The 20,592-nt window shown below is 43.1% G+C and overlaps 1 protein-coding gene across 50 annotated transcripts in view; it reads right to left on the bottom strand.

Moving 5' to 3' along the window:
• Positions 1 to 20,592, bottom strand: part of UBAP2L (ubiquitin associated protein 2 like) — a 40,471-nt gene that overhangs the window by 15,012 nt on the left and 4,867 nt on the right. For 15 of the 50 annotated variants that reach the window (XM_045455952.1, XM_045455968.1, XM_045455945.1 and 12 more), the window contains exons 3-14: positions 20,419 to 20,496; positions 19,750 to 19,860; positions 14,909 to 15,077; positions 14,413 to 14,508; positions 13,960 to 14,005; positions 13,447 to 13,559; positions 9,384 to 9,436; positions 7,483 to 7,568; positions 5,478 to 5,649; positions 1,772 to 1,970; positions 946 to 1,223; positions 615 to 787 (exon numbers count right to left, since the gene is read on the bottom strand). In XM_045455952.1, coding sequence (XP_045311908.1) covers positions 615 to 787; positions 946 to 1,223; positions 1,772 to 1,970; positions 5,478 to 5,649; positions 7,483 to 7,568; positions 9,384 to 9,436; positions 13,447 to 13,559; positions 13,960 to 14,005; positions 14,413 to 14,508; positions 14,909 to 15,077; positions 19,750 to 19,860; positions 20,419 to 20,496 — 1,574 coding nt within the window. Of the gene's footprint in view, positions 1 to 614; positions 788 to 945; positions 1,224 to 1,771; positions 1,971 to 5,477; positions 5,650 to 7,482; positions 7,569 to 9,383; positions 9,437 to 11,579; positions 11,655 to 13,446; positions 13,560 to 13,959; positions 14,006 to 14,412; positions 14,509 to 14,875; positions 15,078 to 19,749; positions 19,861 to 20,418; positions 20,497 to 20,592 lie in introns of all 50 variants that reach the window. The other 35 variants (XM_045455941.1, XM_045455962.1, XM_045455930.1 and 32 more) reach the window with 5 other exon arrangements.

Genomic DNA, 20,592 nt, shown 5'->3' with positions numbered 1-20,592 from the left:
GGAGGCCAGAGTCCTACCCTTCATATGCATAAGGCCCACACCAAAGGACCAAAGATGTCAAAAGCATTTTTAGCCAGATGCCAAGGTCCTCCTGTTAGAGGTGCTACACGCACCTCTTAAGAACTGGGCGTGGGGACGCCTGGGAGGCTCAGCCAGTTGTGCGTCCGACTCTTGATTTTGGCTCAGGTCATGATCTCATGGTTCAAGAGTTCCAGCGTGGAGCCTGCTTTGAATTTTTCTCTTTCCCTGCCCTGCCCCCCCAGCCCCCCCCCCCCCCCCCCCAAGGAACAGCACACAGACATGTGCTCTCTCTCTCAAATAAAAACTTAAAAACAAAAACAAAGTGGTGGATGCTTCTGTTAAAAAACCAAAAAAACAAAAAACAAGAACTAGGCGTGGACACTCCAGAAGTATGCAAGAGGTATATTTCCATCTGTTTAGTGTTACAGATAATCTTAGTAACAGTATTTTGAAATGCTTAACAAAATGCTACAATCGGCTACTTTTCCTTCAGTCAGAGGCTTGGGCCTCTTTGGAGTTCTAGGAATCGGCAAGAGACAGAAAAAGTGGTAAAAGCCTGACAAAAAAAGTCTTGACTGAGGTTTCCCCTCTACCTGGCTGTGCTGGTATAGAGGCTACTTGGAGCCTGGCTTGAAGAGGCGCTCGTGGTGGGGGTGGACTCGTAATCAGAAAGGACAGGCTCTGACCCAAACTGCAATGCCCCAAACTGCAGGTTTAGCCCTGAGATATCTGCTGAGCCAGGCATCTCCACAGCCAGAGCAGGAATCTGTAACGAGAAGGTAATGGTTTTATTACAATCTTACTATAAGACTGATAAAAAAAAAAAACCTGTTTCAAATTTGCAAACTATCCCCTCACGATCTTGATTCCCAAATCCCACATCCCCTTTGCCCTAAAAGGACACCCATCACAAAGTTCAAGTACCTTAGAAGTCAAGGAGGCCTTTTTCTTCTGCTGTTTCAATTTCTGCTGTGCTGGCTGAGGGCTGGAGGACTGGTTATCTGAAGACCCGGGAGACATCTGTGGGGCCGAGGTGGATTTGCTCGGCAGAGGAGAAGAGGGCGGTGGAGGTGCAGTGGTGGAGGTGGCCACCGTGGGCGGCTTCTCCTGAAGGAACACCTCCATCATGGCTGAAGACGGGGTGAAAGCCTGGCGTTTGCTGAAGGGGCTGTGCACTGTGGAATCGTCTGGGTTCTTCAAATCTGCATGGAGAGTCCCGGTATGTATGGGGTCAGGGATGCTGATGAACGTCAGTGAAACGCTATTATCCTCTCTCGAGCCATAAACAAGGCCCTCGAGAATCAGTACGTCACATAAACAAGTCCTCATCTAGGACTCACTCTCATTTCTAAAAGTGACAATCACACATCGTATCTGTTCTAAGTACAGCCTAATCAAATCAGCACTATTAGCCTGGTTGTGTAAGACAGGAACCTACAAACTGTCCATGTTTAGAGCGAAAGGTCCTACATAATGCCAAGCCCACAAACCTCCTAAGGCAATGTTTTTTCAAACACTGAAGACTGCAACTACGATGTAGGTGTCTAAACTCGGTTAAAGAGACACCGAGCCTCAAACTTTTTACTACTTCCTAGCTTTCTGAACTCAGCCTGTGTGACTAGAGGGTATCAGTCATGGGAAACTAGCCAGGTGGCTGTCCTTCTCCTGACTTCAAGAAACATTCCCCACCCCCGACTCCTGCAAGCTCCTGGTGGTAATGTTCCAACACGTCACTTTCCACCCTTCTCACCGTACTGCACCAGCGATGGGGACTGTGAGGCGGAGCCCATGTCCCAAGAGGAGGTGGCGGTGGTTCCAGGCTGAGAATGCTGTGCCGCCAGCTGGGCCAGGGCCTGAGCAGTCTTGAACTGCTCCAAGAACTGAGAGCCCGTGGTGCTGCCACCTTTGGCTTCGCCGACATCGCCAAACCCTTTCCCCAACATGCTCACCTGCAGACCGACACAGACAGGGATGAGAGAGACCTACGGCAAGCAGATGTGTTCACCACTTGGAAACACTTGGAAAGTCACTCAGACACAGGGGGAGCCAGGAGAGACCCGACAAGTAAAGAATACCACCAGACTGAGTACCCAGTCTAGTCCATTAGAGCACCGTCTCTGGAGTCAGACTGCCTAGGCCCAAATCCTGGCTACGTAATTGTGGAAAAACCTATTTGTGATTTCTCTGTACTTCATTTTCCTCACCTGAAAGCAAATGAAAATAGTACTGCATAAAGCTGTAGGGGGATGAAATAATGTATTAAAGTATTTGATATATGTATGGTACACAATAAGCATCATTAAAATTTACACCGTTACTTCCTCCCTCCTCAGGTATAAAGATCTAATGACTGGTGGAATTTTTCTCCTTTAAAAATTTTTTTTTATTTTTTTGTAAGTTTTTTTTTCAAATGCTTATTTATTTATTTTGAGAGAGCAGCAGGGGAAAGGGAGAGGGAGAGAGAATCCCAAGCAGGTTCCACACTCAGCATGGAGCCCAATGTAAGGCTCGATCTCACAACATGACCTGAGCCCAAATCAAAAGTCAGACACAACCAATTGAGCTACCCAGGCACCCCGGAATTTTTTTCCTTTTAAAGGTTTACATCAGGCATCTAGGTGGCTCAGTTGTTAAGCATCTGACCTCAGCTCAGGTCATGATCTCACGGTTCATGAGTTCGAGCCCTATGTCGGGTGAGCAAGAGCCCCACTTCGGACAAACACAAACCCTACTTCGGGTGAGCCCTGCTTCTCTCTTTCTCCCTCTGCCCCTCACTCACTTGCACACGCACACTCTCAAAAATAAGTAAATAAATAAATAAAAAGGCTTACATCACCCAGTATTTGATTATTTTTTTAAACTGTTTTTTAATGCTTGTTTTTTTTTTTTTTTTTAATTTTTTTTTTCAACGTTTATTTATTTTTGGGACAGAGAGAGACAGGGCATGAACGGGGGAGGGGCAGAGAGAGAGGGAGACACAGAGAGAGGGAAACAGGTTCCAGGCTCTGAGCCATCAGCCCAGAGCCCGACGCGGGGCTCGAACTCACGGACCGCGAGATCGTGACCTGGCTGAAGTCGGACGCTTAACCGACTGCACCACCCAGGAGCCCCATGTTTGTTTATTTTTGAGAGAGAGACAGAGTGTGAATGGAGTAGGAGCAGAGAGAGAGGGAGACATAGAATCCAAACCAGGCTCCAGGGTCCGAGCTGTCAGCACAGAGCCCAACGTGGGGGGCTCAAACCCACGAACTGTGAGGTCATGACCTAAGCTGAAGTCGGACACTTAACTGCCCAGGCGCTCCAAGCAGTACTTGATTACTAAATTAATATGAAGGCTAATACGAAATTTCAGTTCAGTCATTAAGGCTCATTTTGCCCCTTCCACTGAACAGCTCAAAAGTAACAAGGAGAGCTAACCGGAGCCTCACTTCAAGACAAAGAAAAGAAAGCTAAGGGCCTGTCAACATCTCTGCACCACACAATCAAATAATGAGTCCGTATGATTCATTTTCTCTGTGTGTATCCAAGTTCTATAGGACAATCACGAATAAGAAAACGAAATTTACTCTTATGCTTTTGGGGGATTTCCCCCACTCCCTACTGCTAGGTAAGACCGCCAGCCTAGTCCAGCAGCCTAGTCCAGCAGATGAACCACATGGCCTTGACTACTCCAAAACATCTTCAGGGAGATTCGATCTAGTTTCCCTTAGGTTCTTATTCAACCATATCCTTCCTCATCACCATCAAAGAGCAGCGCTCTCTTAAACGAAACCAATCAGTCCAACTCAAGGGAAGACATTTTTCCCACTTCAGTCTATGTCACAAAATTATACGAACAAAAACACAAACACCCGAAGTTGAGTTAAAAGTATAGGACTATGGCAGGGAGATGATCCCACATGGTAACGATTATCAGATATTCTACAAGTGCAAAGCTTTAAAGATACAGCATATTATGTAATGTCCGTGTATAGGGAGCTCCTATGTTATTTATATTAAAATTTTGTTTTACATCTATTAAATTTTAGGGAAAATTGGTTCTCTAATGTTTCTTTCTTTTTTTTTTTTTAAGAGAGAAAAAACACAAGCAGGGGAGAGGGGCAGAGGGAGAAAGAATCTTAAGCAGGCTCCATGCTCAGCACAGAGCCTGACATGAGGCTTGATCCCACGACACCGCAATCAGGACCTGAGCCAAAACCAAGAGTTGGACGCTCAACCGAGCGAGCCACCTAGGCGCCCAAGCATCTGACTCTTGATAGCAGCTCAGGTTGTGATCTCAAAGTCATGGGATCGAGCCCAACACTGAGCTCTGCGATGACAGTGTGGAGCCTGCTTGGAGTCTCCCTCTCTCTCTGCTCCTCCCTGCACACTCGTGTGCACTTTCTCTCAAAATAAACAGACATTAAAAAATAATAAAAATGAAGTAATCGTTATAATCCTACTACTGGAAAAATAAAATTATATGCAAAAAGAAAAAAAGAGAAAGTTTTTCTTATGATTTGTTAAAAAAAAAACACTGGTCCTTGCATCACTGTTTACCCTTAAATGATTCCTTTGCTTTGGTCGTTAACTAACGACCTTGAATTTCTTAACTGAGTCAACAATGCACATGCCTGAGGTACTCTAGGTGTTAATAACTAATACCACTGCTGCTCCCCCATCTGTGTGGCCTTATCCACAATCTTAGTTCATGTTCCCACAGCCCTGTATGGCAGGCAGAGCAAGCGCTCTTATCCCCACCTACAGAGAAGGGGAGGGGCAGCTAGTAAGCAGCGACATTCAGGAAAACCCCAAGTTTTTGGAAGCTGAGTCCAGAAACATCTGGTTTAAACAGATTTATATGGCAATTCTGCTATCGAGAAATAGGCAAGTGCTACAACTTCCCATCAAAGTTTAACTAGAATTGAAAAAGGATTAAAATTTGATGTCGTTTTTTTTCCTCTTCAACAGCAAATTAACACTTGGCACAGTGAGTGTCTGGTAAGTGATATGGACTCACTTTTAGAGGAAGATTCAGTCTGTCCAAAACTAAGTCCTCCTACTGCACAGCACCCTACTACCCAACTCTGTGTCCCTACCACCAAGGCTACTTAGTGGGGGCTACTTTTTTTTTTTTTTTTTTTTAATTTTTTTTTTTCAACGTTTATTTATTTTTGGGACAGAGAGAGACAGAGCATGAACGGGGGAGGGGCAGAGAGAGAGGGAGACACAGAATCAGAAACAGGCTCCAGGCTCTGAGCCATCAGCCCAGAGCCCGACGCGGGGCTCGAACTCACGGACCGCGAGATCGTGACCTGGCTGAAGTCGGACGCTTAACCAACTGCGCCACCCAGGCGCCCAGTGGGGGCTACTTAAGGCTACTGAAAGGGGACGTTTTACCCCACCCCAAACCTGTCACCGGAAGGCAGTACTCCATGTACGTGCTGGAGTTAAAGGGCACTGGGTCTCCTACTTACCATACTGTGATGAGAGAATGAGTTTCCTGAAGCAGGCTGGGTTATGGCGCTCTGCTTTGAATTACTGAACACCAGAGGCTGCGCAAGAGAAGGAGCCTGAGATGGATCCAGATTAGAGGAATCATTCTCCATTGAAGATGGTGTCTTCCCCAACAGAACAGCAAGGTCGATTCTAGTGGAGAGACAGAATATACTCATGAATAATGACAGAACATTCTAGCATTCCCAACTCCCAGAGTATGGTCAGATCAAAATAAAGTCACTCATCAAAAACACAAAGACCAGAAATGCTTAATTGACCAAAATAAATGATGTGTAAAAACCACTACAGGATCTAGCTGTGTTCTAAAGGCACTGTCAACCATAATGTTAAATATTTCAATTTAGTTAAATTAGTTTAATGGAATAACAAATGTTAGTTTTAATGCAACAGCTTCACATCTGGGCCAAAATTTACAAAATTTTTAATGAATATTTTAATAATGAATACCTGCCATTACCAATACCTAATACACAAAAACTTGTCAGAGCACTGGCACCTTCAAGTATCTTTGGAATTGACCCCCCAACTTCCATAGAACTTCCCAAGTCACCTGTGGTCTAAGGAGCACACGTATAGTTCCGCTTTGCCTCTAGTTCTCAGCACAGAGCTCCTAAAACCCTTAAAATTTCCTATGTGTCTCTTGTTATTCGTAATGAGCCTCTTTCAACCAAAGTCCACGCTAACGAGGTTACTCAGGGTTGGGAGCCCCATCCCCCCAGAGCTGCAGGAAGTGGGCTGCCACCAGGAATACCAGCAATGGGATTAGAGGGTTAGAACTTTCAGCCCCAGCACTCTCTCTTTACCCACTTCTAGAATCAGAACGAGCTTGGCGACTGCCTTCGACAGCCAATGGCTTAGTCAATCAGGCCTATCTAAGTAATGAAACTTTGATTAAAACTCTAAAACAGGGAGATTCAGTGAGCTTCTGGGTTAGTGGATGCACTGAATGTTGATGAATGTACTGGGAAGGCACCCCACCCCCTGCCCTGTGTGTGCATCTCTTTCAACTGGCCACTGTACCTGAGTACTGGTTATAACAAACCAGTTATGGCAAGTAACTCTTCCCTGAGTTCCGAGTCATTCTAGCAGATTTCTGAACCTAAGCAGGGGGTGAGGGGTGGGGTAGGCTGCGAGAATCCCCAAATCTGCAGTCAGCCAGGCAGAAGGGTGTGGGCAGCCTGGGCACTCATCTGCAGTGGACCTCACACCTCGGAAGCAAGGGCAGTCTTCTGGGATGGAGGCATCAATCAGGGTCTGTGCTAACTCTGGCAAGTGGCAGAACTGAACTGAATTACTAAATACTTGTTGGTGTTCAGAGAATTGAAGGACTGATGTCAGTAAAATGAGATACTGGTGTCAGAAAAACAACACACATCGCCTCTGATGCCCCTAATGTCCTATTGCTAGCACGCTTCGGGCTTCTGAGTTAACAGCTATCATACCCGGGTCTAGAAATAATCCAAGAGGCTTTCTGGGAATAAAAATATTCCTAGTAAGTGCACCTCCCTCTACTAACCCCAATAACTAAGGTTCAAGTTCTAAAAAATTCATTGGCCAGATCCTAGGGGGAAAATGACCATTTCACTCAGTAGGCTTGGCAGACAAAGATCATTATTATAAAGCAGGAGAAGCAGCTACTGAACAGTTCTGCAAACTGAAATAAATGAAAACATTTCCATGTTTAACTTTACCTTACACCAGACAAGCTCAATCGTGCTAAGTTTTAATTCAGGTTGACCTATGTAATTAAAGGGGCTATTCTGGAAAGAATCATCTTTAAAATTGTAAAAAATGGACTCCCATTCAGTAGACCAACTCTTATAACCCGATCAGCCTCACATGCTTGCTTCCCGTTACTGCCAGCACCATGGGAGCTCGAGAAGGCCCACTGCTGCTCTTCCTTACAGCCCCTTCTCACCAGGCCCATTTGGGAAAGGACACTGAACTTTACCACACACTTGCCTCTGACCAGCAGTGATTGTCACATTCTCCGCAGGCAGAGGCACTGAAGACACATTAGAGGCAGTGAAGATCTTGGTCTCAGAAAGCTGGAAAACAGAAGGATTAGTCACTTCTGGTGTTAAGTGGACTAGTCAGAAACCTGGCTCAGGTAAGGGGAACTTAACACCAAGGAAAAGGGAAAACGCTCAGAAGAGAAAACCACCTAGCCGGAGGAACCTACATGGACTGACCTCCATTACCCTTCTAGATATGACTTTATCAAGAGTGTAAAATCAAGAAACCCTATGAAATACAATGGGAGTCACATGATATGCACGCTGAACTTACAGAAAGCTGAATACCCATGTTACAAAAAAGAGAGAAAACCCTTTTATACTTTCCCATTAGAGTTCCCAACTCACACCCTTACCCAAACCAAACTTTATCTTCCACTGCTCCTCTCAAAGAAAGAAATGTTACAGCCAAGACAAAGACAAAATGAAAGAAATTCATTCCTGGCTTTTGAGCAGTAAGGACCCAAGTGCTGGTGAATTAGGGTCTCTGAAGGGATGATTTCAACTATATGCAATTTTTGCCTTAATAGTGACTTTATTACACCTACCCTTTGCATTCTAAGACCCTAAAATTAGCTAAACAATTGTAGGGAATAACTCATTCCACCATTCAAAACTTGCTTTGGTTTTGTTTTCACTTTTTTTTTTTTTTTTTTTTTAATTTTTTTTAACGTTTATTTATTTTTGGGACAGAGAGAGACAGAGCATGAACGGGGGAGGGGCAGAGAGAGAGGGAGACACAGAATCAGAAACAGGCTCCAGGCTCTGAGCCATCAGCCCAGAGCCCGACGCGGGGCTCGAACTCACGGACCGCAAGATCGTGACCTGGCTGAAGTCGGACGCTTAACCGACTGCGCCACCCAGGCGCCCCTTGTTTTCACTTTTTGACTAAAATCTCTTCTCCAAAAACAGGGAATCCACTTCCCCAAATGTATCATTCTCTTGAAAGTTGCTTAAACAGACCAAACCAAATCCTAGAAAGTATTCACGAGGCAGTCTAGCTCAGTTACAACAGAAAAGACATCATCCTCTAATGCTGAAGCGTCTGAAATTTTAAACACTCAGGTCTGGCAAACCCAAAGTTTGGTCTCCATGTCACCATATAAGCTGCCTTGCCTAAATATATGTAAGTATAGAAAGCAGACTGAAAAAATGTTAAAACAGGATTTAATCCACGATCACTGAAAACTACAGTTCACAACAAAATCCTGACTGTGACCAAGAACGAGCAGAATTCTTTTATTCAAGTGCTACTCCAGTGAGCTCAGAGTGCTGGCTTATGTGCCACCTCTGTGACACACATGACTGAGCTGTCCACGTTGAGTCACGCTGGAAGATCTATACTTTCATCTCAACTATGAAGCTGGGCTTCAGAACCAACCAGACTGTGAATTCGAGGACGCGGTACTCTCTCACCTTGCACCCACCTCTAAGCCAATCACAGGACCAAACACCAGTGCCCGAATAGGAACTAAACAGCCGAACTGGCTCAAAAGAAGTCATGGGCCACCAGCAGCTGTTACTCAAGGCACTACCTGCCTAACTCCATTTCTGGTGCTCTACCCAACCACCATCTCCTGCTGGGATAAATCCGACAATCAGATATTGGACTTACACAGGTGCACTTGCCCTTTCCATAGTCTGGTTCCATAGAGTCCTGTTCATGCCCAGTCTCCTTCATATAACATATGTGAAATGTTCTGGCTCAGAACACTATTTTGGATGTAAAAGTTTTGGGTCAGAATCTTAAGGGTGAATTTTGAAGGGGTAGAAATATACCCATTTTCTATCCCTAAGCACCACTAAGGGATAGAAAGCACTAGTGAGGAGTGACCCGGGAATACTTACGTCTTCATTCCAGTCTTCAGTCCCCCACTCCTCTGCTGCGGTCCTCCACGCACCTGGCAATAAAGGAAAAACAGTGAAGTAACTTAAGTGCCAGTACACAGCATGTGCAAAAACACTAACGTATTAATAGTTCCGGCAGCCGAAAGAGTAACCAGATTTTAGTAATCAGAAGAGATTCCTAGGTTCCAGGGGGGAGGAAAAGACTATTTAGAAAGGGATATGTCAGAAGACCAGGGTTTTTCATAAGATTATGACTTCACACCTACTTCCAGGCTTTGTTACACAGCTTTAACAGCAGAGATAGTGGGGAGTGGGGGAGCGAGGGGCAACAGGTCCAATGCTCCAGGCAACCTCTGAAGACCCCTCAAGCCCTCTGCCTTAGTGGTCAACTCAAGTGACAGCAGCAGCCAATTTACACCAGAACGTACACTACGCCTTCTCACCTGGTAGGAGACAGCACGACGGGCAGAGAGAGTGGCGGTGACGGGGGGAACACGAATGGCCGCCATGTGGCAGTGGAAGGGCAGCGGAAGACAGGCTTCCAAACTGCGGGCACTGACAACTACCTGCTATCAGAACTCAATGTACGAATGCATACTCAGCAGAAGTCAAGTGTATCGATCTCACTGGTCAAACCCTAAGAAACCCTCATGAGTCTGTTCTTTTCCACGCCTTTTCAGAAGACATTGGACAAAACGGAAAAAGCAAACATGTCTGTTATTATCCCAGTCCTAATCCTACAGAACGTGACCTCTAACCTGCCAAGGGCACAGCGCAGACAACGCAGTCGTATACTCGCCCCATGTTGGTCATAACAAAGTCAGGATGGTTTCTATAGGAAAGTTCCATCAGCAGTAAAACCACCTTCCACACTCCCCTTGTTTTGCTTCATGTGTACGTATATCCTCAGAAAAGGAAACTGTTCTACGAGAAGCAGGATTCTTCCCTTCAACTGAAGGACCACAGTAAGAAGTAACACCTGACTACTGCAAAGGGCAAGAACACTCCTTATTTTCTTCTCTAAAACAACAGTACATGTTGACCAATTCTTCAAGCCTTCTCTCCAAATGGAGAAAACTTCTTTTAAGAATTACAGTCTGGGGCTCCTGGGTGGCTCAGTGGGTTGGGAGTCCGATTTCGGCTCAGGTCGTGATCTCGCAGTTCACAAGTTTGAGCCCCTCATCGGGCTCTGTGCTGATGGCTCGGAGCCTGGAGCCTGGAGCCTGTTTCAGGTTCTGTCTCCCTCTTTCTGCCCCTCCCCCACTTGCTCGTGAACACTCTCCCTCTCTCAGAAATAAACATTAAAAAATTTTAAGAAAAAGAAAAAAGAATGAAAATCTGGCATTCAGATATTCACTGTCACCGAAGAGAAATATTCTAATACCTATATTCCCATGTGAAATTCTTCTAGGGGCCCCTGGTAGGCTCAGTCAGTACAACATGAGATTCCTCATCTCAGGATTGAGTTCAAAGCCCTACATTGGGTGTGGAGATTTCTTAAAAATAAAATCTTTAGAACCCTATTTCATAAAGAAAAAGATAGTCATTACAATGCTTCTTCCAGGACCACTTATAACCGCACAAGGGAAATTCCGAACCACTTAATAATGGCAACGTTCTCCAAATCACACTAAAGTCCAATTTCAGTTCAGACAAATTACAAACCATATTCTTCTCTCCCTCTTTGGTGACACTACTCTTCCTCTCCATTGACATCCAACCTGCCTTGGATAAATGGAACCCAAGATCTGGGTTAACACATATACATAATCCTGGAGTTGGAAGTGACCTGAGAAGTTATCTCCTATTGACGGGCTCTCTGTCAAGGCAGCAATGTTCTCCTGCACTCTCGTGACTAGTCTAAGACGCAAAGGAAGAATGCAGATGCCTACTTGATCCAAGACAAGATGCACAGTCATGGCCAAGAAGGCTGTACTGAAAAGGCACGAAAGAACAGCAGGAGTGCTAAGGCTCTGAGCGATAGGTAAGGGTTTCCATTCTGTCAGCAGAAAGCAGTCAATGTAAATGTTAAATAGTCATTAAATGATCAAAAATTTTTAAGAAAAAACAGGCACAGAATATAAGAAAAAAAGGCAGAAAAAGAAAAAAAAAAAAAGCAGGAAAACAGAAAAATGACATATCCACAGATATTCCAATTCATAAAAATCTATAAAAATATCCGGGGCAGTTAGGCACCTGGATGTATCATACCAGGAGCAGTCTCAAATTTTCGGGGATAATTTGACCCCTCAACCCCACTGAAATCAAGTCCTGAAACAAAAAAGAAAAAAAACACAAGCAGTGAAATTTTGCTTCTGAATGAGAACATTTGCCCCAAAACAATTCCCACTGTACCTGTGGATATTTTAAGGGCAGGTTTCAATTTCTTTTTAAATAAAAAAGGGAATTTGAAGTTTGCTATCATGAAAACACAAAAAGAGATCATGCATGAATGTCACTTCATATTGTGAAATTAACAACAGCAGGAACGCATGAAGCTACACCCAACACGTTCACACGCACAAGACGAGATCAGCATCACACAGCTTTTCATTCAGCCACAAATCCGATTTCGGATTCTAACCTCCCAAATCTGCTATTCTCTCCTCAGTATAAATAAACACACACCTCATCCTTCCTTGCTTTCCAAACCAGATCCTTGCTGAAAACAGCTAAGGCTTGCAATCTAGGACTGGGACTCCATGCCTGATTTTCTATCCACAACTGAAAACAAATCCCTTAATGTCTATTATCTTTTCTGCCAATGAGAAAAAAGCCAAATACCCAAAAACTAGTGCTCAAAAGCAGTCACTTCTGGTATTCAGACTGCTACCACACTGCCTCTACAAGCCATCAAGAGTGGCGTTATACCTCCTAAAATAACAAAAAGATAGTTCATAGCCAAATGGTCCAGGAATTAAAACAGATTTCCATCTTGTCAATAACTCAACTTCAGCCTCCATCAATGGGATAACTGTATTTAAAACGAATTTGTAAAATAGCTGGTAAATGAAAAGCACATAACATTCAGGGCCTGAGATATAACGTCTTGTGGGCAATACATGAAACTGTTTGTGCCAGAGACCCTCCTAAAGAGAGAGAGAAACATCAATGATCTTTGAAAAGGGGCAAAGCAAATAAATAGATAAGGGGTTAAAAAGCTGAATTCACACTCTACTATTAACTCATTCCCCCCTTTATAAGGGAAAAAAGTCTCAAGTTCTTCCTGTGCTGGCTCAGCCACAAAGAAGCAGGGGATCTCGTAAGAATACAATACTCTGCAGCCCAGGGGCTGTTCTTCCTTAAAGGGGTAAAAGTATCTTTCACTCCCAAACACATTGTGGGTTGTCTGTCCCACAAGCCTAACATACCCTGAAATATATATAGCCTACTCAGACACAAACACCAAAAGTCAGCTAACCAAAAAAGCAACCTTATTCAAATCCCATAATATTCTTCCACACCCAGAAAACTATTCAATAAACAGCTAGAAAGCTGCGGCTTCCTTCTTGCCCAGATACTGAGATTTTCCCAAAAATGAAGGTAAAAAAGGTATTATCTCAGTGCCAGAAAACAAACTGACAGTGGGCTTTGATTCTGGGCCTTGTTCATCTCTACAAGTGGTGACATAATTAACTAATTAATTAATTAAGAATACTTTTTCAAAAGGCAAAGCTAGAAACCCTAACGGAAACACTAGGAAACGCACCTGGAGCTAATGGCAGCCACACGGTGTAACAGAAAGAGCATGGGCTCTTAGGGTCAAACAATTCTGAGTTCAAATACTAGCAAATTTCACGACCACCCTTCGAGTGTAAGGTTTGGCATGTGGAGATGACGAACAGTGTCAATTTCACAGGTGAGTGATGGAGACCAAGAGAACCAGCACGTGTAAAGTGCCCACAGGCACACAGCAAGGAGAACACACAGTATTTCGATCGCCATCCCTTCCTCCCTTATCTCTGCACCAAAAACTATTCCTCCACTTTTTAATATGACCATAACCTCAAAATAGTTATTTCCTTAGGTTTTTAAAGACCAGAAACAATAAGCAGTTACTCACTCGTCCCATCATCTGGTTCGAAGTGGCCAGTGTTGTTCCACGTATTCCCGCTATTATTGCCGTAGTTGTCATCGGTATTGGCCGGTTCTGCATAATCAGCTGGGTTAAAGGTTCTGAGGGTGTGGGGAAAAATAGCTTAAAAGAGTCTGTGACCTCCAAGCAGCACCAGCAAAAATGAACAATCCCATGGAATAATCTCAATTTATGTCTACTACCTATTTTGGGTTAGGACATCTATAATCATAATAAAATCCACACTGAATTTTGTAAAACAGCAGATATGTGCATTCAAATGAAGTTATGAGCTAGAGGCGATCCAAGTAGTAAATGCTTATCTCCAGCACTACATCTACACACTCATCTGATTAAGTGGTCTAGAAATCTTTCTGATCACATTTTGGTTAAGGCTGCACATTATCCTCAGGGTATCAGGACACTAGCCGCTCTAGGATATTATGGTAATGATTAGGGGGAAAAATTTAAAGACTGTGACATCAAATCAATGAAACTTACCCCATTCCTTGAGCAGAAAACCTTCCTCCCCGTCTACCAGAGCCACCTTAAAGGAAAAAAAGACACAAAGAGAGGAAGGGAGAAATAGTTTAAAAGCTGATATAAAAAGTACCTTGCCAATTGAGGCAACTCTGGAATAGTAAGTGGTTGATATTATTAGATGTTCTTTCTTTCACCCTGTAGTATAGTTAATACAACACAGTAGGCAATCACTACTATTGACAGATTGTTCCTTTGCTGACCGAGCTTCTGGGTCCTTAAGCAAATACATTAACGTAAACGACACCTACCTTCTTTCCCACTGCTCACTCAGCAATCTCTAGAATTTGCATGATTTCTCAACAATTTAGGTAATGAGATGTCATGTGAATTTGTTTTCAAATAAAGACAACCCCTACAGAACTAGTAAGAATACCCTGCCCCCAATATCCAACCCCCCAAGAAACTGATCACCTCTGCCTCTGCCACGTCCTCTTCTGCCTCGTTCAGTGCCTCTTCCAGAAGGTCCTCCACTCTTAGTGCCATCTAATCCGTTTTCCTGACCCCGAACTAAAATTAAAAACACAGATAGCCAAAACAGAGTCAATGGAATTTATGTAAATATGTAAGTGGCACATACAGACGGTGGTGGGGAGACAAAACCAAGAGGAGATAATGAGATGGAAGGATGGGACATGATGGTTACCAGGGGAAAGGTGATGAACCACAACAGAGAGCTAGAAGTCAGACAACTTTATAAATGACTGCAAGGTAATTTCATGCCAAACTGGTAGCTGTAGCTAGAAAACGCTACATGTAAGAGATACCAAGGTCTCAGAATAAATGGTGGCAAGAAAAAAATCAGAAGGATGATATAATGGTTACTAGGTCCAGCCTACCAGGGCCCTGACATCCCTGAAATCCAGACATTACTGACCCACAGCTGGTTTTGTTAAAGCCCCATGCATACACTCTCGTCCACGGCTGGCACCTCTCCCCCGTCTTGGTGGCCCACCACGTCGCCGACTATAGTCTCTGTCACGGTCTCGATTTTCTTTGCCTTCCTCGTTGGATTCCGTTTGGCCACCATCCTTCTGTCCTGAGACTCCCTTCTTCTTCCCGACCATCTCCCACGAATGCTAAAGAAGGGCAGAGCATTCACATCTAATCAATATGGATTGCTATCGGGAAACCACAGATAAAAGCTGGGAAACTGTTAACCATTCTCCTCTCATCATCCAAATCTAAGATACTTCCACTAACTTATGTCTGCTTAAATGGAGGGTACAGACAGAACCTCAAAACAAATTCTATACCTATCACTGAAAAATTGAAGTCCTTCTTATAGGGGAGGCGCTTATAGCTAATGGACTGCAGGGATCGCTTCCAAAAGGATTGCCAAGATCTGGATCCGGTGCAGTCACGTGGCGTATCAGTCAAAGGCCTAACTATTGGTCCCCATCTTTCAAGTGTGTTTCCTGGGCTGAAAAAATTAATTTCCTTCAGATTCAGTGACTCCTAACTTTTTCATACACAGTCTTATTCATGTCAAAGGAGAAAAGGAAACTAAAAGTTTCTAAAGGTTAACTTTGAATTCAGAATGAATCAATAGCATTTGACTCTTGGGCACATTCTCTAATCAAACAACCCAGCATTTAGAAGAATAACAACTACACCTAGTCCTCACCACCATCCCCCAGCCCCACTCCCTGACACACACACCAATTGCCTTTGCTTTAAAGACGAAGTAACAGCCAGGAAGGCATAGCCCTGGCCCGGACACAGTGGACTACAGGGAGCCTTCTGTTCCAGGTTTTACATCTGTATTCTCCCTATACTCCCTAAAGTGATATAACCCAATTAAACTTTCCCCAAAGCAGAATAATCTATAATTCATTCCAGACTGCAGAAGGGAAAATTCGTGGTAAGGAAAATAAGCTAAAAAGTCCTGCAAAAAACCTCATTCCTCAAAAAATGAATTTTATAAACACACACACCTTGACTCACAATTATTTTTGCAGAAAATATGTACAAAAATTCCCAAACACCGAGACTGCCATATCTTTACTATCCTAGTTACCATCTTACTCAAACAACAATGACCCAGTGCTCCGCAACAGCTAACTAATATCTAAAGACTTCCAAGAATATGGACCAAGTAGAATACAAAACGGCTATTAATTTTTCCAGCATTGATAACATGGTCATACAGAAAAATATCCTTCTTTAAGGGAAGCATGCTGCAGAGGATTTGTGATGTCTACAACTTACTTCCAGCCAATTCCAAGTGTCCATAAATGGATGAATAAACAAAATGTGGTATACACATACAATGAAATATTTTTCAGCATTAAAAAGGAGTGAACTTCTGACACATGCCACAATATGGACAAACTCTGAACACGCTATGCTAAGTAAGAAGACGCAAAGAGACAAATATTGCATGATTCCACTTACATGAGGTACCTAGAATAGGCAAATTCATAGAGACAGAGAATAGAAAAGGTTACTAGGAGCTGGGAAGATGGGGAAAGGGGGAGTTACTATGTAATGGACACAGTTTTTGTTTAGGGAACGACAAAGTCCTAGAGATGCATAAAGCTAATGACTGCATAACATGGTCAGTGTACCGAATGGCACTGAATTATATACTTAAAAATGGTTAAAATGATACATTTTAAACATTTTTACTACAACTTAAAAAACTTAAGTTAAAAACTACATTTAAAATTATACCAAAATCATACCCACATGTTCTAAAGAGCCTACAATAGTTTACTAATAGTTTTTGAAAAAATTATCCACCCAGGACCCGGTAGCTCCTTGTTGCCTACTCTTCCAGTCCAAGCTCATTCCACATTATAGCTCCTGAGTCTTTTTATGCTCACAGTAGCATCAATTCTTAAGTAACAGTGCCACTATTGTAATTAAATCTGCAGCAGGAACCCTGGAAACTACATTCAAAATAGTTAGCTTATAGGGGCAACTAGGTGGCTCAGCTGGTTGAGCATCCGACCTCGGCTCAGGTCATGATCTCATGGTTCGTGGGTTCAAGCCCTGCATCAGGCTCTGTGCTGACAGCCTGGAGCCTGGAGGCTGCTTCGGATTCTGTGTCTCCCTCTCTCTCTGCCCCTCCTCCACTCGCACTCTGTCTCTCTCTCAAAAAAGTAAATAAACGTTAAAAAAAAGAAAATAGCTTATAGACTTTTCAGCTGGTCTATCTCAAAACCTGTCAAGTTTCAGAAACCTGTCCCCTTTTCCGTTCTCTATGGTATGCACAGCTGCTGGAACTACCTGGGTTCTATAAGGAAAAGGAATTACTATGATCTTCCCAAGGGTGGTGCCATTTTCTGATACGATCTCATCTACCCAAATACAACCAACACCCCCTGGCAGCAAATATTACTCCCAACTGGTTTCATTAGCAACTTATTTGTGGCATAAGCCTATGTTCTCCAGTTTATTTTCCTTTTTGACACCATAGAAGGTTAGATTTGTAGCACTAGGCAGAAGACGGTGAAAGGTGAAACAAAACGTGACTTTTGCAAATTAATTAATTTTAAAAAATCCAGCTCAGTTGGTTAAGCATCAGACCCTTTAAATATTTTTAAAATGTTTAGTTTTGAAAAAAAAGAAAGAGAGAGAGAGAGCAGGGGAGGGACAGAGAGACAGACAGACACAATTCGAAGCAGGCTCCAGGCTCTGAGCTGAGCTGTCAGCACAGAGCCCAATGTAAGGCTTGAACTCTTGAACCGTGAGATTGTGACTTGGGCCAAAGTTGGATGCTTAACCAACTGAGCCACCCAGGTGCCCCGTCACACTTGTGATTTAGGTTCAGGTCATGATCTCACAATTTGTGAGATGGAGCCCCACATCAGGCTTTGCACTGACAGCAAAGAGCCTGCTTAGGATTCTCTCTCTGCCCTCCTCTGCTCATGCATGCACTTTCTCTTTCTCCCCTCAAAAATAAATAAAATATTTTCAAAAATAAAAAAAATCTAAACTTTTAAAAGGCTTAAGTACTCCTACATCCACCCCCATCCCAAAATCATGCACAATTATTCTAAAGTAAACTCAAAATAAGCCAAAGAGTCTATTATCTGATTATCCAGGCAGTCATCTTCAGACAAGGTCAATGATGTAAAATCTAAGACCACACTTTTTTTTTTTTTTTTAAAGTAAAGTCTACGCTCTGGGGCGCCTGGGTGGCGCAGTCGGTTAAGCGTCCGACTTCAGCCAGGTCACGATCTCGCGGTCCGTGAGTTCGAGCCCCGCGTCAGGCTCTGGGCTGATGGCTCAGAGCCTGGAGCCTGTTTCCGATTCTGTGTCTCCCTCTCTCTCTGCCCCTCCCCCATTCATGCTCTGTCTCTCTCTGTCCCAAAAATAAATAAACGTTGAAAAAAAAATTAAAAAAAAAAAAAATAAAAATAAAAATAAATAAATAAAGTAAAGTCTACGCTCTGAGATCAAGAGTTGCCTGCTCTACTGACTAAGCCAGCCAGGTACCCTAATACCACATTTTTGAAGAGAAAAATCCACAAATTTAAATTCAGTGGTTACAAAAAGTTTTCCAATGGGGCACCTGGGTGGCTCAGTCAGTTAAGCATCTGACTCTTGATTTCGGCTCAGGTCATGATCTTGTGATTTGTGGGATCTGTACTGACAGCACAGAGTCTGCTTGGGATTTTCTCTCTCTTCCTGCCCCTTTCCTGCTCCCAAGGTTTTCCGTTATTATTTCCTATTGTCTCAAGGAAAGTGACAAACCCCCAACATTTAGTTAACGTGATACTCTAAAACTAGTAACCTGACCTCTCTAAGGATAAACTCTGGGTATCTATCCCAACCAAAGATCCCCAATGTAAGACCAAGGAAATGAAAGTTAGTTCAAAATGATACACTGCTCATTGAAACAAAACAGTTCTCTACTAAGCACCACAGGAACACCCCAAAGGTTAGTAAGGCAGAATCCCTGTTCTTAAAGGACTTAACAATTTGGGACAATGATAAGACAAGCACAAAATTATATGGATCTCATTAAGTAGAAAAGAGAAGAGGTGAAATAAGTGAAATCCTAGGGCAAGCGCTCCTCCAAGATGATAGGAGCCCCTATCATCTCCAGGGTGGTCAACAGGCCGTTAACTCTTTTCTGCCACCTCAACAGAAATAAGTTCAAGCGATGAAAACGTACTGTAAAATGTAAAGGTGATATTGATGAGAATGTCTTGAATTCAGAATCTACCAGTTTGTGACTCTGTTCAACAGCAATAAAACAGGTGAGCAGAATGTTCTCTGATTAGTAACGAAGGCTATTATATACCATTTCTAATTCAGACTAACCCAGTCTTGAAAACAGTCACTAGCCTGGAATGAATAATTTACTCTGGGCTAATTAAAAGAGATGGATTTTGGGGTGCCTCGGTGGCTCACTCGGTTGAGCGTCCGACTTCAGCTCAGGTCATGATCTCACACTCGTGGGTTCAGGCCCCACGTCGGACTCTGCACGGATAGCTTGGAGCCTGCTTCAGATTCTGTCTCCCTCTCTGCCTTTCCCCCGCTCGCACTCTCTCAAAATAAACAAACCTAATAATAAAAAAAATTGTTAAAGAGATGGATTTTATCTGTTTTCTATTTATTGTACATAAATTTTAGGTACTTGCCACCTGCAGAAAACAACCTCCTCGACTGCTCTCTGCTCCATTTGGAGAATAAGGTACTCTCCTTTAAGTTGAGTTACTCCACTTGCTATTTTTAGAATATTCTGAGCTTCTCAGCCAGGGACCCACTTTCCAGAACGCTCTATTAACACTCTACCGTATCTGGGTTTCCTTCCAGTAGGACATTGATGGCTCTGTTGACATCTCCATTGCAGTCATGTAAAGCAATGACACATTCATCCTGGTTCTTGCCTGTGATATCAATCAACTGAAAGAGAAAAAAATCAGTAACATGAACGAACTTGCACTCTTCATAAAAGGAAGCCAGGTGAAGAGAGAAGACACCAGCTGAATCCGAAAGAACCCCAGACTTAAAAAAGCAAAATATGCAGAATTTTGGTATTCTAGCTCAATAAGCAAAACATTAACACCTGTGATTACAGAGGATGTCAAAAGTATTTACACAATAAAGTAGCTTGTAGAGATCAAACCCAGAAGCACACAGGTTTCAGCATACCATAAATTTCTACATTTCCTAGATGCCACAACTGCTCAAAGTTGCTATAAAAATGGCATCAACAAAATCATCCGATAAACAAGAAGTGAAAATTAAGATAAACCCTTTTCGAACATGGTAGCTGTCTAAAGAAGTACGGTAAATTAGACAACAAGAGCATTTATTTATTGGCTTAACCTATTATGTTTCAGGTCATAATTCTTTTAATATCTGCAGGAAAAAGTACCCTAACAGACATCTATGATGTTAAACTATGCTTTAATCCTGATGTCTTTTTCCATCACTGCCAGCAATTAGCAATACACTCACTTGTTTCACCTTTTCCTCAAAGTCAGCATCATTATGGTCTGAAATCATCTGTGCAAGTCGAATCTGTTCCGCAGTGGCCTAAGAATGGAGATGAGTTCAAGAAAGCATGATCAAGAGACAACAGTTTAGAGAAATAAGAGGGACCTATGTAGTCAATAATCCACCCCACCTCTC

Source organism: Leopardus geoffroyi, chromosome C3 (genome assembly GCF_018350155.1).
Source record: "Leopardus geoffroyi isolate Oge1 chromosome C3, O.geoffroyi_Oge1_pat1.0, whole genome shotgun sequence".
Classification (NCBI taxonomy): domain Eukaryota; kingdom Metazoa; phylum Chordata; class Mammalia; order Carnivora; family Felidae; genus Leopardus; species Leopardus geoffroyi.
Note: the sequence above shows the minus strand (reverse complement) of the source record. Positions and strands in the feature narration are given on the sequence as shown.